Source organism: Haemorhous mexicanus, chromosome 25, assembly GCF_027477595.1.
Source record: "Haemorhous mexicanus isolate bHaeMex1 chromosome 25, bHaeMex1.pri, whole genome shotgun sequence".
NCBI classification, from domain to species: domain Eukaryota; kingdom Metazoa; phylum Chordata; class Aves; order Passeriformes; family Fringillidae; genus Haemorhous; species Haemorhous mexicanus.
The window spans coordinates 1213552-1240787 of NC_082365.1; the positions used below are offsets into that span (position 1 = coordinate 1213552).

Consider the following 27236-nt stretch of genomic DNA (forward strand, 5'->3'; position numbering starts at 1 on the left):
GCAGCGCTGTGCTGCTCTGTGGAGTGGGAGGGGATGCACTGCGGGCTCCACCAAACCTCTGGAGCCGTGGAAACCTTCCCAGGCCACCCACGGAGCTGAAATCCCCGTCAGGAGCACGGAGAGCAGCCAGGGTGGGGACAACTGGCACTCACAGGCTCGGCGAGAGCCTCCTGGTCCTCCTGCCCCGAGCTCCTTGTTTGTGTCACTTTGTTATTTTCTTCTGAGGCTGGCAGTGAGCACTGTCCAACCGAGTTTTTTCAAAACCACGTTCCCAGACAAGAAAATCCCCGTTCCACCCCCAGGCTGGGTGGGAAACACCTCCTTAGTTATTTGCTGGCAGGTAACGCAGCACAGATCTGCTGTCAGCACAGCCAGTGAAGCAAATAAAAGCATTTTCCTTCTCGTTTGCTGTATTTTCCTTTGATTGCCTGACTCCTGGTAATGAGGAACGGCTGTAATGATGAGCAGCCACATCTCATTAACCCTGTGACATGTCCCATGTGACATCGGCCAGGGCAGTGGGTTTGTCCCCCGGGCAGGGACAGAGCCAGGGCAGCACCAGCACCACAGGTACCAGCTGCAAGCCCATACATATTTCATTTTCTGTAAAATTTGAAAACAGTGTCCCAGATTGCAAGGCAAGATGGATTCTATTTGCCACCTGTATGGCAGCTGCCTCCTGTTCAGTGGGAAGTTTTCCTTATCTCCTCCAGAACCAATCCTCCCTCCTGGGAGACACCTGCTGATAACAGGCTCTTGAAGGTCCCTGCACGGCTGATAAGAACCACAGCATCCCACTGGGAGATGTGAGCCCAGAGGGAGGAGCCAAGCATTCCCAACAGAATACAATCTGAAGTTCTGGGAACAGCAAAACAGGATTTTTTCCCCCACTGGATTCCCAGAGGAAACAGCTGCCTCTTCCACTGGATCTTCAGAGGAAGATCCACCCTTCTACTCCCTTCTACAGGATCACTGCTCCAACAGAGCCACACCTGACACTCCAGGAGGGCTGCAGCTGGGACTGCCTGGCCACTCGCTGGCCTGGGGCTCGGCTGGGCCAAGGTGGGCCAAGGGTTGCTGGGGGGCAGCTCCCACAGCCCCGAGATGGGATCAGGAGAAATGGAGGGAGGGATGGAGGGAGGGATGGAGGGAGGGAGGGATGGATGGGTGGATGGACGGATGGAGGGATGGACGGATGGATGGACACTGCAGCTCCATGCCCTGGATGCAGCCGAGCCAGGCGGTTCTGTGAGCACCAGCCATGGGCTCCTGGAGCTGCAGGCCTGTGGCAGAGTGAGTGTGCCACCTAGTGCCACTGCATCCCAAATCTGCATCCCGGATCCACATCCCGGATCCACATCCCCCACCCACACCCTGGGCTCTGCATCCCACACCATCCACTCCTCATTCTGGCTACCCCCAAACCCCTCTCCCACCCCCCTTAACAGACCGAGTGACCAGATGAATAGAGTACAGAAAATTAACCCTTTTTATTGATGCATTGCAATTGTTCTACATTTTTACCATATTATGTAGAAAATACTTAAAATACAAGCTACTTTGTAAAACCAAAGACAAACATTGAATCCAAAGATAAACTATGTTTTCACAATGGACCCTTCTCCCATATAGTTAGTATTAAATTTTTAAATATCTATTTCTTTTGTTAAAATGATTTTTACATACCCCCTAAGTACATCAGCAATACAAACATAGATCAGTAATTGTCAGAAACTACCTGTATCTAGCGGCTTGTAAAAAGGAAGAGCACAACCATAAAAGAAAGTTAAATTTTACACAGTAACTAGCATATCAAATACATTTAATAAAGTAGGAATTCCATTGCAATATCAAGGATTCAAGCAGAAATACTAACATTACATATAATGTACTGCTACATGTAGTGAGATAGATATAGTTCAAGCTGAATCTGAAATCACACATTATATAAAGTTTAGCAACAAACAACCATGTGGACATGCGGCACCATTCAGAAGTTTAAATAAAATTAAAAAAAAGAAAGCAGGGCTGTGCCAATCCTGTCATTTAGAAGCAATTTAGTTTCATGTACTAAAAGAAATTGCTGAGTCAGAGGTAAATTACTGCATCCCATCAATTAGGTGCTAAGCAGGAAAGCCTCAGGAGTTGCCTCTGCAGGGGCTATCACAGCTGCAAATACAGGTCAGGTAAGAGAAAACTGATTGAACAGCTCAAGAATCACACAGACAAACCTAGCTGGGACCACTAGCTGGCTATCAAATATTCCAAAGGTGAATCCCAAACTAGCTGTGAAGGAAACTGAAGGATGCCAATTCCTACCCAGAGATAGCAGACTTCTCTCCAAAAATGTGTAGCAGGCTCTGACAATGAGGAGAGTCAATTCTTGAACCCAATTTGAGGCTGGATATGCAAGGGAAGAAGGGATGGATGTATCTCCTTAGAGCAGAACACAACACACCTAAACTGGGCATCATATACTGGGGCCAGACCGGGAGGCCCTGGCCCTGCTGGGGTGGGGTTTGCTGTGTATCACAGAGGAAGTCTGGGGTGTTATTTGACAGCTTGTTCCAAATGGAGCACGTTTGATTTCACCTACATCATTTCCATCCCATCCTCCCCGTTCCAACACTTCTGGGAACTCGGGCAGTGGAGGAGATGACACCGTGCTTTGGGAATACATTTGATTGGGGCTAATTGTGTTCCAAGGTCCTCTAAATGGACATTACAAGCTGCTGGTTTTAAGGGAAAGTGGGCAAGTTCTCAAAACGATTAGCAGATTTCGCTAGAGGTCTTTTTTCTTTTTCCTGTTAGTGAAGAGTTTTCCACAAAGTCCTATTTGTGAAACAGGGAGTTGGAGCTTGGTTTGCCTTTTGGTGGAAAGGCACAACTCTGTACCCAAGAGGTATCTCAAGGCAAGTACTGAACACAAGCAATGTCAAAAAAAGCAACAAAGTGCCTACAGCAACAAACAGCATCGTTTGCAGCAACGATGTGGCACAGCAAGGTTGGTTCTCTACAAACACACTGAACATCAACGGGGGCTAACGCTACTGCCCAGCTCCACAGCCCTCCAGCCCTCCCTGCTCCCTCCACCTCAGGCCAGTCCAGGCTTCCTTCTAGCAGGAACGTGGCCTTGCAGAAATGGCTTGGGCACTTCTTGCCACAGCCAGGTCAGGACTGGCCTCCTTCCCACTGGGACGGAACATAAACTGGGGTTCAAGGTTACCAAACCTCTTATTGCTGCGGTCACGCCACCGCTCAGACCAGTTTATATCATCCTTCTGGACAAGATACTTTGTGTGTTAGATGAGAAATAATTCCTACTACAAGGGACCCAAGAAAACAAAGCGTAGTCCAAAACCTGCACTGATTATCCAAAGTGAGTATTTCCTCTGAACACTAACTAGGGCTACAGCTGACAGACCTTCCCAACAACTCCACATTAGCAGTAGCTATAAAACTTTTTAATGGTATTATGTGCTTTACAGCAGGCTCTCTTTGGTATAAATATTCTATCACCAAGCTAGCAATATTTTACACGACACATCTGCTATTCCTGTGGGGGAAGGTAACGCTACACTAAACCTAATAAAAGTGATTGCACGTTATTTAATCACTTCTGCAATATTAGACTAAACATTCCAATGCATTCCCAGCACTACCTTATCCGAAATGCACTGACAGACACTAACAGTACATGTGCCATTTCAAGGGAAAGCTTCGAGGGGACGTCGCTTCACTGGGAACAAGAACGGAGCTGGGATGAGAGCGGTGACAGGGAGAGGGCTCTGCACCATCCTGCTGCTCTGGCTGGGGGAGCTGGGTGGGTGAATTGCTTCAATTCGACGGGGGCTTGCTGGTCCCTCGTAAGGCAAGCTCACTGTAAACTCTAGTCACACTACATCATCATTTAAGGCACTACAATAAGGGGACACACCAAACAACTCTTCATCACACATACCTGTGCAAAACAAATCCAAGGTATCCTTTCCTCTCGTGAAGCTCTACTCCTCTCTCAGTGCTACAGTGATGAGCTCTAACCATTGCATTATATCACATACATTCCAACATGAATCAATTCATTTTGGTTTAAATACAAAGGATACAACACTTCCATCCCCAGGAACGTTTAAGAATTAGACAAACACTAAGTACAGAGTTCAAGTATAATCACTACACATTTTGATTACAAAGACAGAACATTTGGGGTTAGCAGGAAGTTTTGCTTGTTATATTTTTCTAATCAATATGTACATATTTCATTTTCTGTAAAATATTAAAACACCACCAATACAAAACTTCTAAAATAGTTTTAAATTCAGTAATAAACTTTAAAATCTGGATTTTTTTTTTCCTTTTTTCTTTTTCTTTCTCTTTTTTTGTCTTGTTTTTTCTTTTTTTTTTCCTTGCAATTCCTACATGCACGTACTGTTTACAAGTCTTATTAAGAGCGCTTTAGAGTAGCTGCTGACATATCCAGGAGGATACGCTCACAGGAGTATAAAAAGCTGTACACATCAATACAGTGATGTTTCATTGTATTTCAAATTTATCTCCCTCCTAAATGAATCACGTGAGGCAAAAATATTAAGAAAAACAGAACAAAGCAAAGCCCTGTGCTTCTGTGAAGGAATCCAGCTCCATTATAGGGCCAGCATCGAATAAGCTGCAGAAACCAAATTTTAGAGCAATGCTGCATTATTCACTCTCAACTGGAGACAACAACACCACCCTGACAGAGCTGCTGAGCTCTGTCACACAGTGAGATCCTGAATACAGTTTGAACCACTTAGAAGAATTCTGCAACGAACACAACAAAAATTCAGCTGGGTTATGGAGAATTTTTGAGAAAACAAAGCAGACTCCAGGGTTTTACAGACTCCTGAATGTATCGTGTTGCTGGCATAAGGCAGCTGCCTCTACCAGTCCTTAAACAAAGCAGAGGAGTAAACAAAATACCTTTGACAGAAACACATATGGATGTAATGGCTTTTCAGAACCAGCAATTTGTTAAAGACAAAGTGAATTACAGAACAGATGTCAAAATATTAAATCTGATTTTAAAACTGCCCCAGCAACGTAATGAGATAAACATGCACATTTTAGTGGCAACGTGGATTTGTGCAAGCTGCTAAAATAGAATCTGCAAATCTTTTTGTTTAAGTTACACAAGTTAAAAAAGACATCAGGATCTGTCTTCTGAGACACTGATTTGACACCCCTTTTGATTAGCACAACAGAACAATTTTAAATAAACGTGACCATGAATTTTTTAAAAGCATCTATAAAAAGTAAGTAAAATTTTAAAAACTTAATTAGTGACCCTCGTACTGGTAACAAAGCATGCTGCTCAGTTAGTGACTGAACTCACCAGCGACATTTGGGAACAACATACAACCAGATCAGGGAGAAACACGAACCAGGCAGTCACTCCCAGGCAAAGGTTCACCTGAAATCCTCTCCAGCCTCTCAGGCCCCTCGCAGGACAGCGCTTCACTGGGAACTACAAGTAGGAGTACTGGTTGATCTTGGTGGGGCTCAGCGGGTATCCAGTGTAAATAGCAGATCCTCTGGAAGCACCAATATAGGACTGGGGAGCGAACTGGTGTTGGTACTGGGCGGGGGGGACGTTGGCAGAGGTCAGCAGGCTGGGCCCCACGCTGACAGGGACCTGGTGCACCAGGGTGCTGGGGTGGGCAGCGTAGGTGGTGTGGCGCGACGAGCCCTGTGGGGAGAACAGGTGGGCGATGGACGTGGTGGAGCCCAGCGTGGCAGCAGTGCTGGGGGCATAAGTGTACATGTGGGGCTGGCTGGACAGGTGGGCACTGGCCGTGGCTGCTGCCAGGTGGGGATGCACTGGGCTGCTGTGCTGGAACGTGTAGGGAGCCTGAGAAATCGTTGACGTGAGGGGGGCCACGTAAGCTTGCTGCCGGCGTGGGACAGCATTGCCGTTTCTCTCCTGGGAGGCCAGCACTGTGGTCTGCTGGTTCTGCAAGGGGAGGGAGTACATGAGGTTAGTGGTCATGCTCAGGTGAGCAAGGGGCAGCCAGAGACCCCGCATGGACACCTCCATCCCCCCTGACACAGCTGCAGATCCTCCCTCGTGACGCCCTCCCGCAGATCTGAGAAGGTGACTGCACTTCCCTGGGGACAAAGGTGACACTTTTCCACTGCAGTGGGGCCAACTGCCACCCGGGGGGTACCACAGCTGGACAAGTGAGGGCAGGTCCTAGATCTGACCCAGAACTCCTCGCACATCTACTCCTCTGCACGTTGAGAGGGTGGAAGCAGGGCTGCCCTGTTTTAGCACCAGTCTGGTGCCCATGCCAGAAGTGAACTGCAGGGGTAACAACACTCCCTCTGCTCAGAGAGGCTGCTGCAGTGTGACCCAGAGATCTGAAGTCCTGACACAAAATGAAGTGAAACCAATCTTTGAACTGAAACATCCAAAGATGCCGGCTGTCAACGGTTAATTTGTGAGAGAAAGTCCAGTCTTAAGCTACTGGTTGGAGCTCTGTGAGGTCTAAAGAAAGGTAAAGAACTAAAGAATTTCCTCATACTGTGCCTTCAGAGTTATTCTAATTCAACAGCTGGACCTTGGTGTCACCCTCCCGAGTGGCAAGAAGGACCTGCTGTAAGTCAGGTGTGACAAGGAGCACGAAGAGAGACTGTGGACACAACCACACCTGTCCTATCCTGCACCACCCCAGGACAGAACCAGCTCCGAAGAATGAGCACTTGCAACTACTGATCCTCTTGCAAGCCCCTTCCTCCCTGCCCCAGAGGTTCCTGAAGCAGCTGTGAAAGCAGCCCCAGGGCAGCAGAGGCAGGTGGGCTCACCTGGCTGAGGTTGAGGGGCTGCACGCCGTTGGTGACCACGCGGTGGGAGCGGTACCCCGTGGGTGTGATGCAGCATCCTGACGACTGCCCGCTCACTGAGGCCACTGGCTTGCTCTTACTGCTGCTGCTGCTGCTGCTGCTCAGGATGCCTGCAAGATACCACAAGCTCAGTCCACTCCTCCCCTTCCCACAGCTCTAGGCACCAAACTGACTGTTTCTGTCACAGAGACTTTGCTTTAATTACGATTTCAAGTGTGACTAAGAAACCATCAGGAATGGTTACAGATCTTCCTGAATGCAGCCACATGTAAATGAAAGGTAAATCCACCAATGACTATGAAAACAGACCAAGGCTTTCAGAACAGCAGCTGTGAAACTAAAGCTGAGAAAGACCCATTGTGGAAAGTCCAGAACTGTGAGGATGAATGTGTCACAAGGACAGGAGAGCACCTGAGCCCTGGCAGAGCACCCTGAGACACCCACCTGAAGCCTGGGTGGCTACGATGCAATCATTGAGCTGCATCTTCAGGGGTGGGACGATGATGGTGCGGGAGCTGGAGCTGTCAGCAGCAGCTCTGCTGGGCAGCTCCAGGGTCCCCCCAGTGCTCCTGAGCGAGGACAGGGGGTCTGGGGCATAGGGGCTGCTCAGGGACGAGTCCGAGTCAGGGGAGTCGTTGACGGTGACGTAGCTGATGACGTTGGATCTCTGCTTCATACCCAAACTGCAGGGGGAAAAAGACAAAATACAAATGGGAAATGTTCTAGCTTTGCCCACCAGATTACAGATCTCCCTCTGGGATTTCACACCCTCCCTCCTTGTCCATTAAAACTCGGATTCACTACAGGCACAACAACACAGAGATGTGATGGGGAATATCCTGTTTTATGCAGCTCTTCTGAGCCTGCCCAGGGCTCACACACCGTGCTCCCCCCTCTCCCTGATGAGCCCAGCCCAGCCCAAATGAACAGCCCACCTGGCAGGTTTGTATTTGCTGTCCTCCTCCTCGTCGGTGTCGCTGCGGATGGTGATGACACTGACAGGGGGGCTGGGAGTGTCGGGGATGACGATGGGCTGGTGCTGCTCCTGCACGGGCACCAGCACGTTGGACGAGGACGAGGTGGAGCGCAGGGGGCTGCTCCCAATCAGAGAGTACACTTGGGTGGGCACAGGCTCCAGAGATGAGCTGGGCCTGCAGGGAAAGCACAGCAGGGTTCAGCTCCAGCTCAGACAAGCAGCATTAGGAACACACCAGCATGGACATGAAGAGAACCTCAGAGCACACGCTCAAACAGCAAAGTGCCACAGACATGGCCAAAGGCACTCAGGGATGCTCTGAATGGGACTGAGCCACCTGAACACTGCCAGAAACTGCCACCTCTCGTTCAACACTTCTGTCACTTGCACTGCTATGGCACCAAGACCCCAGGAGTGCAAAACCCCTCTGTAAAACCAGCACTTGGTCAACCATGTCCTTGCACTCACTGAAATTAATATAATTTAAATCAGTGACGACAGCACAAAGGCTTTTTCCAAGACATCTTTAAATGTAATTGTAGCATAATAAAGTTACACCCTCAATGCCTCCGTGATCAGAAGATGCCTTTTTCACACCAAAAAGGCAACCTCCAAAAACAAACTAGTGGCTTTTCTAGGACTGGGAAAGGAAGCAATGGAATCCTTACTTGGCTGTGCTCGGTGCTGGCTGCTTGTTCTTCTTTGCTGGCACATTGCTGCTCTGCTGCTGCCTCACAACATGAGCAACCCCAACATTCAGAGGCTGTGCTGTGGCCAATGTCACGTGGTTGGTCAGCAGAGATGGCTGTTGCATGAGAGTGCTGTACTGATTTCCATGGGAATGTGCATTCCTGGAGCAGAGAAGAAACAAGAGACCCAAATCCCATGACTACACTGCAGGAACCACGAGCTGCAGCGAGCCCCTGAGGGGAAGGGAGACATTGTGGGCTCTGTGATGGATGCATTCCCACTTGGCAGGGAGCTGGAGCTCCTGCAATCCCTACCTCCAGTCAGCCAGCTGCTGGCTGCTGCCGATGGTCTCGGGGATCACGGCTGCAGGCTGGACAGAGTTGTGCAAAGCAACCCCTGGGAGCTGCTGCCAGGTGGAAGGGAGCAGGATCTGCTGGGTTCCCCCCGGCCAGGCCTGCTGCAAAACAACAAACACAGACACGAGGATCACTAGGCTTCAGTTCCTGCAGGGGCAGGCAGAGATCTGTCCAAGCAATAAATGCACTGGGGTGGATTGTTAGCTTGCAGAGATACAGCTCATCCTTGCATGTTTTCCCAAGGACAAGAAAATCAGAGGAATAAACTTCCCCAACATTTTGCTGATCTCTTTTATCACTGCTGTCACCTGGAGCAAAGTGTTCATATCGTGCAGCCAGGTATTGCACTGCCAGGTGCAGCAGCAGTGCTTGGGACTCCTTCTGAACGTGAACTCACACCACTGTTCTGCTGAAAGGTCCCAAAATATGAAACCAGTTTGGTCCTTTCTGCTTTTCTGCCTTGCAGGCAGGGCTCACACTGGGAGAGCTGAGATGGTGTCATTACTGTGGAAATTCACCCACCTCAGCTGAAGCATTTAAGAAAAGCTACCTTGAGAGTTAATTTAGTTACATGAAGGCAGGTTCAATTCATTAATATTATCACTGTTTCTGTCCAAATAAATTTGACAGAGTAATATTTCCACGATTTTGATAATATATGGCTTTCTGTCCTGCAGTTTAAACTGCAAAACCTATTGTTTTAAATTCAGTATTTCTGCAAGTAACAGATCCACTTAGTACAAATAAATACCAGTTCCGAACAAGAAGCCTTCAAAGCAGAGAGCTGCTAAAACCTCTGCCAACATAAGCGGAATAATAATAATAATAATAATAATAATAACAACATCGAAAAAAAAATAAAAAGAGAAATATGTTAAAAGTCACACCATGCGTCTTTCCAAAAGCCAACACCTGCACAAGACAAAGCAGAGAGTTTAATACAGCAAGATATAAATTCCCAATGAGAGGCAGAAATCGGGCCTTCCAAGCGACGAACTGTTTTGACAGAGGAAGGACAAAAATATGCAAAGCTTAGCAAATGGCTAATGCAAACTCAGGGGAAGCAGCAAGGGAGAAGTGTTGGAAGCACTAAAGGTGAGCAAATTCACGCCAAAGGCTCCCAGAATCCAAACAGAACTAGTCAAGTCCTCCAGAGAAATTCAGAATGCAGGCTCAGAGTCTGGAGACAGCCGGCTCTGATCCCCACTGCTGTACAGGGGAGTTGAACCTCAAGTCCACTGCACACATACAGCAGAACAGAATTTGCCTGTTGAATCAAAGCCCAAATACACTTTGGAAAACATCACTAACAACTCACTTGTGTCCCAAGCTCTGCTATAGTCACCCCTTGCTGTTTTTGGAGCCCAGATTGCAGCCTTTCAGCAATCAAAATTCAACAGGAGGAAAGAAGAAGCACCCCTGGGTCTGTTTAGCTCAGAGCTGTGACCAGGAGAACCCCACTCTCCTGCCTTCCCATCCCCAGAACCAGGGAGCAGCTCACTTGGTTCACAAGAACTCAAATGAGTGGGTTTAAATTTCAGGACAGGTATGACTCGAGCAAATTCCACTTCAGCAGAGGTCTCCCTCTCGGAAGAAAACGACATTCAAACTACCACTTTAAAGCCACAAGAAACAACATGGTTCACACAATGGAATGTGCTTTGAAGGACATGTGAGGATACCAGCACTTCAGTGCACTGCAATGTTTTCATAAGCTTCACTGATCTGATTCTGGAGTTTTACAATGACTTCTTTGTGGCACTTGCAAAGTTGTTCTGATGCAGGTGCCAGAATACAGAAGAGGACAATTTTGCAAACGTACATTTCTTAACGGTGTGTTCATTCCTTTCCCCCATCCTTTTTTCAAATTGTTCCAAATGACCTAAAAGCTAGCTATTGCCATTTTGGATACTAGAGCTCACCTTTAATTTCAACCAAGAAATACATATCAACTGAAAGTATCTGTGAGGAACAGAATCTTTATCTGGATGAAGCAAGCTACGTGCGATTGGCTATAAATAACAAAAGGCCAGAAAATTATCATCAATGTTCAACAGAGGTTAAGAGAAATCAACTGCCAGAGCAAAACATTAAAGGATTTGCTGTCATTAGGGACTTTAGCCTGCGCTTAATGATCTGAAACACTTCTCCATACAAAGCAGCTTTACACGTGTTGCAAACAATATATGGAGCTAACTTGCCAAGAAGTCAAATTCTGGCCATCCAGGTACCTGTAGCAGAGTCAAGCTAAAGACTGATTCCTTTGTATTCCACAATCAAAAGGCAAAGATAGGAGAGTAAGTGAAGAACAAGAATGATTACAACTCTTCTAGGGTCTAGTTTAGAAGAGCTTTCAATACTAGGCTAGCAAAGGTAATAGTCAATGGATCTGGATTCTTTACAGAGCCACACTAAACGTCAGAGTCAGACAGTGCTTCAGCAATGTTGGGGAGGAAAACAACAAGACATTAAGATGTAGCAAGAACACAGCCACAAGATGGCACATGCTTCCATGCCCTCTGCAAGTCTAAGTTAAAACAAAAACTCAGTTAGTGAACACAATCAAGGGAGGCAATTACCAGTACTGCAGCCGTCTGTTCGACCAGCGCCGGCCGGCCGGCTGCGCAGTTCAGGGTAAAGGGCACCGCATACTGCGGCGTGATGGTGGCTACTTGAGGATGAAGAGTTGCTACCATTAGTGGTGTACAGCTTCCCTGAAATGTAGATCAGGCAGTGAGTGAAACACACGAGCTGAGGCAGGTCAGTGCAGGTCAGTGCGCTGGGCAGGGCCGGGCGCGGAGGGAAGGGACGCACCGACACCGACAGCAGCACCAACACCCAGACCCTGCACTGCTCCACAGGCACCTCCAGGGCCCCGAGGAGAGCACGAGGAACTGGGAATCTCCAGCCCAGTGACACAGTTCAAAAGTCAAAACAGGTTGGGGAAAAATTTGGGGACAGGACCTCTCCGCTGACACAGTTCAAAAGTCCAAATGAGCTGGGGAAAAATCTGGGGACGGGATGGCTCTCTGATGACACATTTCAAAAGTCAAAGTGAGTTCAGCTACTGGCACTTACTGGGTCCCAGAGGGCAAGTGACAGCCACGCTGCACTAGCCATGGCACAGTGCACCCCGGGCAGCTCCCTGCACTTGCTGTCAGACCTTCAAATCCACACACAGAACTCTTGAGAAAAGGTAAACTATGGGATTTCATGGAAGGCACAGCAGGTCTTTGGTGTCATGAAAGAGCAAAGTTATCTGTGATGAAACCACCCAGACATGTATTAGTCCATCAAATGTCTAATTTAAATTAGATTCTTGGTGTACAATTTGCACTCTTGGATTCAGGTGGGCCTTCAAGTGGATTCTGCTTTTTGGATACTGTGACCTGTATCATTAATGCTAAAGAAACCAGCAATCACAGAATGCCACCTAAACATTTGGACTGAACAAACTAAAAATTACTCCTCTACAAGAAGGTCTGTAAGTGCAATATGCTGCCTGAAGAGTAAAACTAACAGACTATGTGTTAATGCCAGCAGAAACTAAAACGATGCAAATAAATAAAAATGCACTTAATTATAAAGGCAACTACAAATTTTCAGTGAATAAAACTTGTGAATCACTGGGCACTTATTGTACATTAAAGGATTACTTTCTGGAAATTAAAAATGGGTTTAATTTATGACACATTACTAATATTTAAAACAGCATTTTTAGAATGATTTATGAATTTTGGTATTGTATGTTGCTTAAACTGCAAACTGCAGAAATAGATATGTCATTGCTACACATTAATTCACACTCAGAATGTAACTAGCTGAGAAGGATTCAGAAATAATTTTGTTGATTTAAAGATGAAATTTTAGCATGAGTAATCTGTGTTGTCACCTCTGTTTACCGGGATCTCACTTCTCACAGCAATAATTTCTCCTGCCACGTTTTTAAAGTGTAGGCAAAAATGACCAGCACTGCCTTACAGGCAGTGTCCATGCCTGAAAAATACAGCCTGTTTTTAGCAGCTGAAAACCACATACTTATTCCCATTATTAAATCAAACTCCTAAAACCAGGGAGGCACATGACATAAAATAGTTCAGACTTTAAATATTCCAGAAAAAGAAAACAAAAGAAAATAACTGTCTTAGAAGTGACCTGCATTTAACCTTTCAGTGTGTCCTGAGAACCCCCTGCACTCAGGCAGGCTCTCCTGGATGCTGGAATTGCAGCTGAGCCTATGAGGGGGTTGAGGTGGTTTTTTTACCTGTGTGAGAACTCCAGACTGGATCTGCAGTGGCTGTGCTGCAGGTGCTTGTGGCACAATTGGGACAGCATTTTCCATCCTGACTGGGAACCCAGAATGCTTTGTAGTTGCCTGAAGTCCAGCTGTGGAGGAGAAGACACATCACTAAGCTGCTGCACTATTCTTTCATTTGTTTCCAAAAATCAAATTCCTGCTAGGTAAGGGCAGAGAATAGGGTGGGATTAAGGGATAGAAAAGCTTTGACAAAATCCCAGTAAAACATCAGCTGAAGTAAATACTTCTGCACCCTGGGACCCTGCAGGGCCATGATGGACAGCTCAGCTCTGTGGAGTCTGGTTTGCAGAAACAGACACAGACTCCCAATTCCAACCTGCTTGAGACAAGGTGAAAGTTCAAGCCTTACACCATCAGGTCCCATGTCACAAATAACCCTCCAGACTAAGACAATCCAGGTATCAGCCTAACTGCAGAACCCTGAGGATGAACAGAGGCACAAACAGAGCTGCCTGTGCTGAGCTCACTGACCCACAACCTGGGACAATCTGCTGGTGGCAAAAACCTGCATCAGGGTTGTGAACTGAGGCTCAAACACCAGATATTTACTGTTGAGATAACAAACACAGCAAGACACACTGATTTTCAGGCAGGTCTGGCTCCTCTGCTCCCTGCTTTCTGTGGAATGCTGCTGTGTTCAGTTTGGGGGGAAAAACTGGTTGAGCAAGCAGCTGGAGCCTGCAACCCAGGCAGGCAAGGTCCTGTCACCTGTTCCAGCACGACCTGGAAGGGAATCAAGCTGCCTGCACACGTCTGACCTGGTTCTGCACCTCCTTCTGATGCAAGAGCCTTGTGTGACACCCACAGAGAGCTCTGCTCTAGCCAGGCTTTTCTCAGTTTAGTGCAAATCACAACTTTCCCTGCCTTAACTGGCTGAAACCTCAGCATCACACAAAGGGTTCTGGGCTTACTTTGGAAAGCAGGGGGACAAACAATGAAGGTCTGCTGGAAGGGGTCTGTCTGTGTGCAGATCTGGGTGGTTCCAGGCTGCAGGGAAACGCTCTGCTGAGCCACTCCTGCCACTGGGGCTGCAGAGGATGGGTACAGGGCAGACTGGTAGTTGAGCAGGGAGACGTCAGAGTTGGCCAGGGAAAGAGTAGCAGCAGCAGTGGAATTGGAAGCCAACACACTGGCCTAGAAAAACAAACAAAAAAATCACTTATCTCCTGTAATTTTATCTCTCTTTGTTATAAAACAAACAACAGGAACCATCAATATAAAACTGGGAGGAAAGCACCTGGAAAAATGTTTGAAGTAAAAGGCTTAAGACAACACAGAACAAAAAACATGAACTGCACCCAATTAACTTATGTTGCTGAACTGACAAATTTTCAACACATGAAGTAAAGAGATTCCTTGGTCTGACTTTTGGAAAATTGGACTTTGAGACAAGACTATGAATTTTGGAGAGTAGTTTAAGTTTTGGCCTGAATGCACCAAATCAGCCTACTCCATGTCTTTGATTAAGATAAAAATAGGTGAAAGATGCTATACCTGGTTGTGTACTGTGTTGAGCTGGTTGTTAAAGCTCATTGTCAGGTTTGTGCTTGTGTTAGGAGCAACGTGAGTGGTGAAAGGGCTCTTGATCTGATTCACTGTATCATACATGTTCACTCTTCTCTTGCAGATCTCCATGTTCTGAAAGCAAGATTTCACACTGGAACAGAATGACAGAAGGAAAACATCAGATTTGTAAAAACAGGACACAGATGTGACAGATTCCCAACTTGATGCATGTGCTTTAGGTTTGGGTTCTTTTAAACCAACAAAGAATGTCCTAAAACATGAAAAGGAAGCTTATGAACATTCCATTCCTTACACATGCCATTGCTATTTTCAGATCAGCCAGGAACTGCAGAAAATAGCACTGACAGAAAGCTGGGAAGTGCTGCTCTGTGATTCCAGCAAATCCTGAAACAAAACAGCCCATCCAAGGGAGCTTACTGGTTACTGTGGGGGAAGTCCAGCAGATGTGCCATCGTAACAAACGAATGGTTCAAAGTCTTCAGTGGAGTAATTCTCTTATCTGCATCAATTGTCAACATTTTCTTCAACAAATCAATGTATTCCCTTCGGTCAGCCTTCTCTGCCAACATGTCAGTCCCCTCTAAGTCTGTAGACATATTCACCTGCAAAATCACATGGGAGCAGTTCACACAAGCACCAAATCAACTGCTGCCCAACAGCTCAATAATGTCAGAAACAGTTATGAAGCATTCCTGTCTCTCAGCCAGAGCAATTTCAGGTATCACAGTGCTAGCACACTGCCTTTCCCCTGCTCGTCCTAGGAGAGAAAGTCAAACTTGCACGTGGCATTCTCTTCTCAACAGGGAGTTGGGTCCATTCAAAGGGACCAACCAGGCTTCATTCTCCACTCACTGCCAAAATGCCCTCATGTGTTGGGGGGATCTATAAGGGCCTAGCAAGCCAGAATGATTCCACCTTCTCTGCACAGATGTAACCTGATGGTAACAGCTACAAAAGTGACAGAAAATTTATATTCAAGATTTAAGGCCTCATGATATTTAAACCACTTAGATATTCCTTCATTTTACCTCTAAAGAGAGAATGAAAATAAGACTGATCTGTAGTTCTTGTCACTATTTCCAAAGTCTCAGAAGAGGTTTAATCCTACAAACACATTTGAAGGGGCTCAGCTCTCCTACTGCCCTACTATACTGGGAACAGGCTGGGCACACTCCTGCTAACACACTGAGGCATAAGAAAACACAAAACATTTCAAACAGGTTTATAATTAACATTCTGACTGTTTTAAATCCACTGATTTCTGATGCAAATTGGCACCACTGTAAATCTCCATCAGTGCTCTGAAGTGGCAGTGGAAGAGGTGCCCCAGCACAGGAGCCTCATTTTTAGAGATCCCCCAAAAAACGAAAGATACTAAATTATATGTGGCAAATGAGTGAGTTATCTGTGTCCCAAGATGCCCACACACCTGCGCCATATCATCCAAACAGTTGAATATATATTTCCGAGCTTCTTTTGATTTTATTCCTGTTTCCAACTCATGTTCTTCTGGGGTCTATAAGAGAAAACATAAGTATAAACTGAGATATTGAGTATTCATAAGGAAAAGGCAGCAAGAAATTGCTGAGGCAGATGATCAGTTGCTGCTTTCAGACACACCACACACCAGCAGGTCAAACCAAGGAGCCCTGGGACCCTTTCCCTCAGCTGGAAAGATCATTCATTGCAAAGCTGAATTAACAACAGCATGACTTCATTTCAAGGCTGCCTTGGGTAGGGCATTAGCCAGAAGAACTGAAGGTTTCTGATTTAGAAAGAGGCTATAAATATTTTAAATCCCTCTTCTACAAAGAAGAAAGGCAAAATTCCCTTCTTTTGGCTGCTCAAAGGCAAATGAGGCCTAAATCCCATTCTTTCCTGTCCCCTGCCAACCCAAAACCAGATTCCTGATAAACCAGCAAACCCATCACAAAATACTCCATATTTTACTGGCTGGATTGTCAGGAGATGACAACAAGATGACACACTTCCCTGAGAATGAGCAGCCCATAATAAGCAGCCATTATCTCAATGAGGAACACCCACCCTTTGCTGGTGCTATCATCACTGCTGCTTTTGTCAGAGCAGCACCAGGAGCTCTGCACAGCTCCTGCAACCTCAGAGCCCCAGCCAGGCACGTTCCAAAGCCAATCCTCACTCACAGTGTTTGCACAGCACCCAAAACTGGGTGGGAATTTCTATCAAATCCTCAACGAACAAAGGAGAATTGGGGATGGGAGAGACAGACAAACCTTGAGCCTCCACAGTGGGTATCCCAAATTTGGATCTCTGTTAAAAAACCTGCTTGTTTTCGTTCCTGCACTGAGAAGATACTCCGCTGGAAGGCCTTGAGTTTGTGAAATATAACGAATCTAGGAAAGAAAATTACAAGAGTGAGGACTCCCACCATAAAGAATTCACAGCTAATGGGGTGATTAACAGCCAGGTTTGTTCAGCTAATAGGAAATTACCTGTAAAGAAAGACTGCCCAGATATGCCAAACTGCAAAATTAAAGGGACTATCTCAAGGGTTTATAAAGCCACTTTTGCAATCACACAGAAACTTTAGGTTTTAAATGCATCTTTCTTATTTTATGGAAATATTTTTTGCTAATGTTTATGCAAGCAGACTGTATGTTTTTAAGACATTAAACAGTGTAAGCAATAGATATTTTGAAGGAAAAATACAACAGAATTTATCATGTATGTATAAATAATTAAAGGCATGATTATCCAAGCAACACTGCTGTGCCTGCCTACAAAATATGCTAGGCACACAACTTCAGAGTAACATCATGGCAAAGCTCTCACTGACCAAGAAACCAAGACCAAATATCCTGAAACACATTTACTACACTTATTTTTACATGTTAAAAAAATGGCTCAGAATTTTGGAAGATGCACCTGAATCCTTGTGGTGGTATTGATAAGGTAAAGGGATAACAATTAAAAAGGTATGCTCAAAAGGAAAGAAAATAGCAAATGTATAAAAAACTCCACAGTGTTAAGATAACTATGCCTTGATCAAACCATCAATTACAGATCCTTTACAGATTCTTAGCATTTCTTATTTGCCAAACTCCTGCTATGCCACTGTGCCAAAACAGAGCACTGTCCCAGCCTGTGATCACAGGAATTTATGGGCTCACTTTTCAATTAAGCCAAGGTGGATCCAAGTGTCTGCATGTGAATATTTCTTGTACCTACACAATAGTTCAGGTAGCAGTTCTATTTTTACAGGACAAACTTTTGCTTTACAGCCAAAGGGTTTTTAAAAAAATAGCTGTAAATCCCATCCCAGCCCATGAACTCATTCCTGGAGAGGTCCTCTCACAAGTTCCACCTCAACTTTCACTTGCTGCTGCAGAATCTCAAAAAAACATGAAAGCCAAGTCATCCTCAGTCTTCAAGGGAAATTCAGACATCAAAATGAACCCCATGAAGTCACACCTCACAGAGGGCTGCAAAATCTTGTCATTAAGCAATGGAAAAAGCAGCTCCTCCCCAGCCACCTACACCAGCAGATAAGGTTCTCAGAAATTACACAAAACTCAGAGCACAAGGAAACCACCAGCCCCTACCTCAGCTACTTTCTAACTCACTGTGCTCATTAAGGTACCACTGTGTTTCCTCTGGAAATTTAGAGTGCTGGGAAGACACATGTGAGACACTTAGTAAGTTTTCATGTATTTTATCAGGAATTCATGTATTTTATAAGGAAAACCATACCAAGCACTGCAACAAGATCCCACCGTAAAAACCCCAGTGGAAAAGCTACTCTGAAAAAAACCCCTCTCACAGACTTTTTGTCCTTTTATAGGCACTGACTAGGCCAGGTAATAATGCCAAGTATCCACAGAAAGGACTAATTAGTTCAAGATGCCTCTCAGAGTCTTGCCCTTGGATTCCAAAGACAGCTTGAGGCTCACACTTTGCATAAAAACTGAGGGTTGCTGTAGGTATTAACAGGGCAGGAATGATAGGCTTGCTCTGTCCCCACATGGAAGAACTGCCCTCATGGTGAAATTACAGAGGCTGTTTCACACCAGGGCACACACACCTCGCTTCTGCTTTGGCAGGAAGGTGTTTTAACAGCTTTTGGGTTTGGAAACCAGGGGTTAACTGCAAATTGGCCCCTTTTTTTGGACAGGATACACTCAGCTGAAGTGAAAACACAGAGAACTCCGTGCTCCCTGCCCAGAGACAATGGGAACATCACAGAGAGAAAATGAGCTCAGACAGCAGCAATGTGCACTGATGAAAGCTGATGCAGGACACGGGGGGTTCAGCAGGGTTTGAACACAGAAAATCAAATCTTTCAGGTGAAGATCCCACACCCCCCACGTGCTCTCACCTGGTCGTACTCAGATGCTCCTGGGTACAGAGGCCAGCCCAGGAAGAGCTCAGCTATGACACAGCCCAGTGACCACATGTCAATGGCTTCACAGAACGGCAAACCCAGGATGATCTCAGGAGCTCTGGAAAGGGAAAGGGAAAGAAAAGGCCAAAGTCAGATCTTCTACTCTGAAAGCTGCATTTCTCCCCTGTAAACCTCTCTGGGTAAAGCCTCTCCATACACAAGTAAACTTGAGTGAATATAAATTATTCACTTTAAAGCAGAAGTTGTTTCCTTGGGTGGCCTAATGGATCCCAATCTTTTTTTCACTTAGGTGGATTATTTTATTGCCACAGTGCCCCCCAGATCCTAGGAGGCTTTTACATCACATTTGCATAAAGTTACTCCTTGAGTAATCAGTTTAATTACACCTGACAGCATGTGAGGTGTCCCTGAGACAGCACACAGCATCACAGAATTATGGAGAGACCTTCAAGATCATCTAGTCCAGCCTATCCTAACAGAACTGGAAAGAAAAGCTCTGGCAAACAGAGACTTTCCTAGGAGAAGGTCTTGAGAGCCCAGGTAAGCAGCTGCAGGAGGCTGCCTGCTTCATGTGGGAAAGAGGAGCACCTGCAGAGCCAGGAAAAGGAGCTCCTCAGAGAGCAGCTGGGTTTCTATCAGCAGGTTTTCATGCAGGGTTTGCTCAGAGAGTTTCGAGTCTAAAATGGACACAGAGAGCCCAGCTGGAGGTTGTGTTTCAGGTTTCTGTGCACTCAACCACACCTAATGCAAAATGCACCTGTCTGGCCCAGCCTTTAGGGGGAGGTGATAAAAAAACCTCACACTCCAAGCAGGGTTTGCTTCTCTAACAAGGTGGAATTTCAGGGAGATTTCTGTCTGGAGCTGACTCACAACACAGAAGGATGTTTTAGTACAGCTCTTCACCTACACAGAGTTCAGAAAGAAACTGAGGCTGTTCTGGCAGGAGAAATTCTGGTCCTGCATTTGCATAGAGCACAAAACCCCAGGTGCTGCAAGCCCCAGGTGAGCTGTTGTGGGAATTTACCCTGGAAAGTACAGGAAATACAAAAGCCTTGAGCTTCATCATGAATAACTAACACAAGAGCAAAGGAAGACAGAAAAGCCCTAAACTCCCAGCTATCCATTTCCTGGTCATGCCCCAGGGCTTGTGTGGCATTTCTGGTGTTACACTATGGATACTTCAGTTGTTAAAAAAGGCTCTGAAACCAGCTCTGATCCCTCTACTGAATTCTAAAAACCAGGGCTTGCATAATGTACAGGTGTCAGTAAATTTGACACTCGCCCCCCTGGACTCCTCAGCCTCCCAACTGTTTGTCCATGGCAAGAAGTGACTCCCCAATTAATCACCCTTTGTGCAGTGGTGACACAGACACACCTTTTGTTTCAGGTGTCTACACAGGTGTCTCCAAATCAGAGGCACTCAGCCCAGCTGCTCAGGCACAGGGCACCTGGGAAAGCACAGGATCAGAAAAGGCCAGGCTGGATGGAGCTTGGAGCAACCTGGGATACTGGAAGGTGTCCCTGCCCAGGGCAGGGGTGGCATGAGATGAGCTTCAAGCTCCCTTCCAACCCAAACCACTCTGGGATTCTATAAAAAACATAAACAGCCTAACCAGCTGCAGTGAGGTCACATTTATTCTTTATTATCCAGATTTTATTATGTCTGAGCCCCCAAACCAGAGCCATGATACACCTTCAGTAATCAGAATAACAGATTGCTCAAGCTGAGGCATAATGACACTCTCCACTCAACACTGATCTGTTTCTACCTTCTTGTTTGGCTGCTCCTGGCAGTTGTTGACTTTGGAAAGGTTTCTCACATGTGAAAATACAGAATGATTGTGCAAGTACAAGCAGTAGCTGATATCTGAATGCTGACTCTCCTGCCAACATTTATATTTTAAGGAAATATGCTAGGAGGGATACAACTTTCTACAGGCTAATTAAGAGGTGCAAACCAGAGGAATCTCTTTCTTCACAAGCAGAAAAAGTACAATTCATACATTTACACAGGAGTCCCCCTTGCCATTACTTTATGAGCCATCATCAGCAAACTGCACTGCCCCTCTTGATGATCCTGATGTAGGAATTTCCACTCAGAAAGGACCCAGACCTGTCATATAAGGCATGCTGCACTTGGACTGGCAAACAAACTAAAATATAGATGGCTTGTGGAATATGCAGAGCATGCTAATTCTTCTCTAGTGTGTTAAAAACTCCCCACCAATTCCAATGGAAATAGAGATTTGGGGCAGTTTGTTGGTCTTTCATTCCAGGATGGAACAGACTCACATATTCCTAAATCTCAATCCCATAATGATAGCAAGTTGAAGTCTTGTATTTTATTCCCTGCAACTAAATAAATGAACTTCTCATGAGCCACCTGATTTGATTCTGATTGCAGGACAGGGCTGGGAAATCAGACTTTCTCTCATCTCCTTTTACACCACTGCAATTAGCAGCCTTATGAGATGTGAGCTGAACCAGGACAGCAGGCAGAGGTCACTTCCATAGCTGCTCTGCCAGAGATTAAAGTGATTTTACTATCTTAAGCTCTTTGAAATAAAATCAACAACACTCTTTGCACAGATGCTTGCTAAGCACTGCCTCCCAAAGCTGACAAATACACTCAGGCACTCTCAGAAGAGAAAGGACTCACAGCAGCCCCAGAAAACTGCAAGACTCCCTCCCAGCATTTCCAAACACCTCGTGTTTACACCTGTGCCTGGGGATGGTGGGAACACAGAACCTGTGCAAGTGCAGAAGTGCAGGGAGCAGCAGGGCCAGCTCAGAGCTGGATTAGCAGAGTTAGACTTGGCAGCAGGCACTGCTGCTCCCCAGGCCAGCATGGCTGGGACAGAAGTAGGTCATGGAGCCCAAAGCAGAGGTGAGAAATGGATACTCCTGCACTCTGCAGCTCCCCCAGTGCTCAGGGCCACCTTCTCAGGGCCCAGATTGTCCAGTCCCACAGTCTGTGCTCCACAGTGGCCCACAGGCAGCACCAGGAGGCAGGGAGCTGAGTAAAACTGCCAGGATGGCTGCACTCCCTTTCAACACAGGACAGGAGTAAACCCCACTCTGTACAGCAGGGAGATCAGTATTGCAGGGATTTTTTATTTCTGCACACTGTTTCCTTCCATTGGTCATCCTCCCCAAGAACAAAGGCAACCTGAGGATGGTACTCTCGTTTTCAGGTGAGGAATTACTGCAAAAACATCCTAGAACTGCCACAGAAACTGTTCTCTGCAGAGAGATGATCTACCCCTACTCCATGATGGGCTTCAGAGCCAAAGAATTCTTCATGGGCACTTCTGCTCAGCCTTTGAAGTGTGAGCAGCAGAACTGCCCCTCCTGAGTGGGGTCAGGCAGCAGAGGCAGCAGCAGTTGCTGTGGAAAAGGGATCTTTCCACAGCAGAGGTTACCCAAGTGTCAGTAACAGGGATTGAAAGCTCAAAAGTGAGCACAGAGAAGTTTATTTTTAATGGCTGACAGAGAACCATAGGAAGAATTGGTCTACACTCTTTCATTAAACACAGCATTGAAAAAACTTCCAACTTGGAACTCATCTGAAGACTAACTTAATGTGAATATGGGTACAGCAATCCAGTTCTCCCACAATGAGCTGGTTTCTGCACCATCTCTGTAAATTCCTAGATATGGATTTTAGTAATCATCACCATTTGACTAATTACATATCACTAAATACTAGATTTCCACATCACAGCATTCTTCACTCCAGCCAAGCAGACAGTCCAACACCACCTAATCCCAGGTTATTTGCCTTTCTGGCAGAGTCAGTCACCCCAGGGAGCTGCAAGGGGCTGGAGTCCAGTGCCCCACAGACCGATGGAGCAGGAATTTCCCTCCCTGCAGCCCCTGGAAGATTCTTATCACCCCTCACTGCTTTTCCTCAGCTAAATCTGTTTTCTGAGATACCAGAAAATGGAGAGCACCATGGGCCTCCCCAAACTGCTTTGCTGACACATGTGGCAAGGCAGATAGAGCAGATTCTTGACCAGTGGTCACCTCTTTCCATGCAATAACAACAAAACTGATGATGTATTTTAGAGAGTGAGTGTTTTTACAGAGCTGGGGGCACAGGGGATAACTGCACTACAAAAAAAACCCACACCAATCAATAGTTTGGAATTGGAAAGATTGGTGCCAACAAGCTGAGCAAAGATCATGAGCAATGGATTAAGAAAAGTCTGTATCACATGAAAGGAATGTCATGGAAAGCTGGTACTGGGTGTTGGAGTTAGAAGAAAAACAACACAAAAACAAAGGGAGCAAGCACACAGGGAGCGTGAGGGATGAACAGAGCAAACCTACAATAAGCCAGGCTTTAAAAGTGAAGTGAGCAGCCAGGGAAGACATCAAACAGGGCAGAGACACAGGGTGGGGCGGAGTGTCTCAGTCCTGTCTGGTCCCAGCTGGAAGGACCAGATACTAGTTCTGAGTTTTGCGTCAAGTGAGCTCACATTCCACCCAAAGCAGCCCTGACAACACAGCACAGACTCTTCGCAGCCCTTTGAAGCCAGAAGTTCTTTCTGCATCCATTTATTGAAGTCTGCTGCTACTTAAATTAAAATACAGACTTAACAGAGCCAAGCTGGAGGAATAATTGAAAGAAATAGCACAGCTTGCTTTACGCACAGTCTCTGAGTTTTAACGTTTCTGGCCATAATTTAGTTTTAATTCTTGGGCAGGAGTAGGGCACAAGACATCTCCACATTGTTAAGTGGAGCAGAGATCTTTCTCATCACTGCTCTAAGGGAGCTGCAGGTCTCATGAAAGCATGACTTAGCCAAGGTTGACACAGGAAGTCATGTGCTCCTGAAGGGGGGTTCAGACAAAGATGAAGAATCAGAAGAAACAAAAGCGAATAGAAATTGGCATCCCTTTGACTTCTCTCCCTTCTAAATGTCCAAGGTTAATGGAATAGTTTCAGATCACAGCAGACAACCTCAAATGCACCACTTAACTCTTCTCCAGTTTGCCACTTCATACAAGCCAGTGGACAGGATAAAATCAACTTAGTGCACTGATCTGGGAGGGAAAGGAAGGTGCTGGGCTGCAGATCAGGCCACCCTAAGGCAGACATTCTATTTATTTACATCCAGCTTTCAGAAGAAATCTCCAGGAAACATGCAGAGCCGATGACTTCCTGCTGCACCTCAGCTGGGGTTAGACAGGAAAGCTCAGTGTCTGCAGAAGGAGCCCCCAGCAGGATCAGCCTGACCTGGCTCAGGGCAGTGCTTACCTGTAATACCGTGACTGCAGGTACGTGGAGCACACGGCCTTGGACACGTGGCTGGCTGACCCAAAGTCTATCACCTTCACTCTGTAGGGCTGGCGTGCAGGATCCACCAACATGATGTTCTCTGGCTTCAAATCAGCGTGGATCAGACCCAAGCTCTTCAGCTTCATCAAGGCAGTTGCCACTTGCTGCAGGATGGGCCGGATGTACTTCAAGGGCAACGGACTGAACTTGTTTTGCTTTAAGAAATCATATAAGTTCTGTTCCAGCATCTCAAAGACAAGGCATGTATGATTCTTGTGTTGAAAGCACTCGTAGGAGCGGACAAAGTTGTACTCATCAGCATTCTCACTGCTCAGGCGAGACAGGATGCTCACCTCGATCTGGCCCTGCCGGGCGTACGAAGGGTGGTTCTTCAGGATTTTGATGGCTACAATCTCCTTCGTGCTACGTTTCCAACATTTCGCCACCTGCCCGAACGTCCCTCGTCCCAGGAATTCCAAGACCTCATAGCTGTTGGTCATGGAGCACAGGATCTCATGCTGGACCAGCTGATAATCTCCCTCCCCACTGGAGCTGCTGCTCTTTGTGGTGACCGTGGTGGTCGTGGCCGCAGCTCCCACCGCAGGTCTGTTTTGCAGCATGAGAGGTGGATGTTCCTCAATGATCTGCACACTACCGTTGCTGTCAACCTCTTCACTTTTCCTTTTTAATCCACATTTTTGGTATGGTTCCAGCAAAGAAACGTTGCTCCTGTGGGTGATGGTCTGGCTGCTCTGGAAGGACGCTGTGGCGCTGCTGCCGGTGCTGTCGGCCGCGGTGACCACGATGTGCTCAACGGAGGGAGCGGGGAGAAGGAGGTTCTGGTCGTAGGCAGGGATGCTGAAATTGGCTACCTGATGAGAGGAGCTGGCTTGCCCTTGAGCTGCTGGGAGGTTTTTGCTGTGGGTATAATACTTGTCACTACTGCTCTGTCCTGAAACATCCCAGACAGACGGCTCCACTTTCAGTTTCTTGGCACTGCAGAAGGCACTCGAGGATACTGACGGAGGGGAGAACACCTGCAGCTGTGAGGCCATACCTGGAAAGGAAGAGGAGAACTTGTAAGGGGCAGCAGTTGGGATGGACAAGATCCTCTATCTGCACAAAACCCAGAACGACAAGAATCCAGTGTTTTTCTGAGCACCATGCAGTGCCCATCACTGAGGAAGGGAACCTCTGTAAGTGCTGCCCTAAGGGCATCACTGAGTGAGGCTGTACAGTGGGATTACTGCATCTGAGAAGCACACGGCTCTTCATCCAGCTCTCTAAGAGCTAAAGGAGTCCCAGGACATGACACGAATCACAGAGTCAACTCGGTTGGAAAGACCTCTGAGATCATCGAGTCCAACCTGGTGACCAAATACCACCCTGTCACCGAGACCAGAGCGCTCAGTGCCACGTCCAGTTGCTCAAACACCTACAGGGACGGTGACTCCACCAGCTCCCTGGGCAGCCCGTTCCAGTGCCTAACGAGTGAACAAATTCCTCCTTTTGTCCAACCTAAACCTTCCCTGGTGCAGCTCAACACTCTGCTCTTGTCCTGCCGTTGGTTACCCGGGAGAGGAACCCGACCCCCACCTGGCTACACCCTCCTTTCAGGGAGTTGCAAAGAGTGATAAGGTCACTCCCGAGCCGCCTTTTCTCCAGGCTAAAAAAAACCCCAGCACTGGAGAAAACAATACTGAGGATGGGGGGAGCGCAGGAAGTGGGAAGACCCTGCGAGAATTACGATCCCGTCCCCAGGCCTGTTTCCTAGGCACTGTAAAAACAGACTCGGTGGGAAACCCAACCGCGGCAGGCCCAGCCTCCCCGCGGGGCAGCGCCCGGAAGGCCGGGAGCGGAGCCCGCCGGGAGCGGAGCCCGCCGGGCCGGGCCGTTACCGGGGCTCGGGCCCGGCCCCGCCGCCGCCGCCCCGGCCCTCCCCGGCCCGGCGCAGCCCCAGCGCGGGGGAAGGGGCGGGCCCGGGCCTGCCCGCCCCGCCGGGCCCCGCCGCCCGCACTCACCGCCGGTGGGGGGTTCTCAGCCGCGGGCCGGACCTGCCTGGGGGACACGCGGGGGTGCGGAGCCCCGCAGCGGGCTCATCATAGCCCCGCCACGGCCGCCGGCCCGGCCCGCTCGGCCCGCGCTCGCCGGGGGGAGCCCCCAGGCCGCTCCGCCGCCGCCGCCAGGCTCCGCCGCGCCCTCACGGCCCGGCCGGGCTCCCCCCGCCCCGTCCCGCCGCCGCCCCGGGCCCGAGCGCCCCCGGCCCCGCCGCGCTCCCGCCGCCGCTCCGGGCCCCGAGCGCCCGCACAGGCCGAGCCAGCCGAGCCCCGAGCGGGCGAGCGCGCACGTGACCGCGGGGCGGGGCGGCCGCAGGAAGCGCCGGGGCCGGGAGCGAGCGGGGCGGGGCCGGGGAGCCCAATGGGACAGGGCCGGACAGGGCCGGCAACCGAGCGGGGCTGGGCCGGGCTGGGCCGAGGAACCGAACGGGACAGCACCGGCAACCCAGTGGGGCCGGGCCGGGGAACAGAACGGGACAGCACCGGCAACCCAATGGGGCCCAGGCTCGGCTCCGGGGCCCAGCGATGGCAGCAGAGGAACGGGCAGGAGCTGATGCTCAGCAAGCTCCACGTGAACGCGAGGAAGAACTTCTGTCCTGTGAGGGAACAGAGTGCCCTGGAGGGTGTGGAGTCTCCCTAACTGGAGATATTCCAGACCCATCTGGACACAATCCCGTGCCATGTGCTCTGCGCTGACCCTGCTGGCACAGGGAGGTGGGACCAGGTCAGATACTTCCCAGGGATTTAGTGCAGTCAGGTCACCATCAC

The 27236-nt window shown here is 47.8% G+C and overlaps 1 protein-coding gene across 3 annotated transcripts; it reads right to left on the reverse strand.

Annotated features, from left to right (window-relative positions):
- Positions 1 to 1466: 1466 nt before the first annotated feature.
- Positions 1467 to 26589, reverse strand: HIPK1 (homeodomain interacting protein kinase 1). 3 transcript variants are annotated; one of them, XM_059867578.1, is made up of 16 exons: positions 26433 to 26589; positions 24391 to 25468; positions 19101 to 19224; positions 16999 to 17118; positions 16176 to 16262; positions 15164 to 15348; positions 14714 to 14876; positions 14131 to 14353; positions 13166 to 13287; positions 11481 to 11615; positions 8860 to 8999; positions 8524 to 8706; positions 7815 to 8030; positions 7324 to 7562; positions 6841 to 6989; positions 1467 to 5989 (listed from the first exon to the last, which is right to left on the reverse strand). In XM_059867578.1, the coding sequence occupies exons 2-16, from the start codon at positions 25464 to 25466 to the stop codon at positions 5504 to 5506; spliced, it is 3648 nt and encodes a 1215-aa protein (XP_059723561.1). In that variant the 5' UTR covers positions 25467 to 25468; positions 26433 to 26589; the 3' UTR covers positions 1467 to 5503. The 3 variants fall into 3 exon arrangements, with proteins under 3 accessions (XP_059723561.1, XP_059723560.1, XP_059723562.1); XM_059867577.1 differs by having other exon boundaries at positions 8860 to 9002; XM_059867579.1 differs by lacking the exon at positions 11481 to 11615 and having other exon boundaries at positions 8860 to 9002.
- Between the last annotated feature and the right edge of the window lie 647 nt (positions 26590 to 27236).

Coding starts and splice junctions, on each gene's coding strand:
- HIPK1 (XM_059867577.1), bottom strand. CDS start 25,466: ATGGCCTCACAGCTGCAGGTGTTCTCCCCTCCGTCAGTATCCTCGAGT. Junction 19,225..24,390: donor CTGCAGTCACGGTATTACAG/GTAAGCACTGCC, acceptor TTCCCTTTCCAG/AGCTCCTGAGATCATCCTGG. Junction 7,563..7,814: donor AGCAAATACAAACCTGCCAG/GTGGGCTGTTCA, acceptor TTCCCCCTGCAG/TTTGGGTATGAAGCAGAGAT.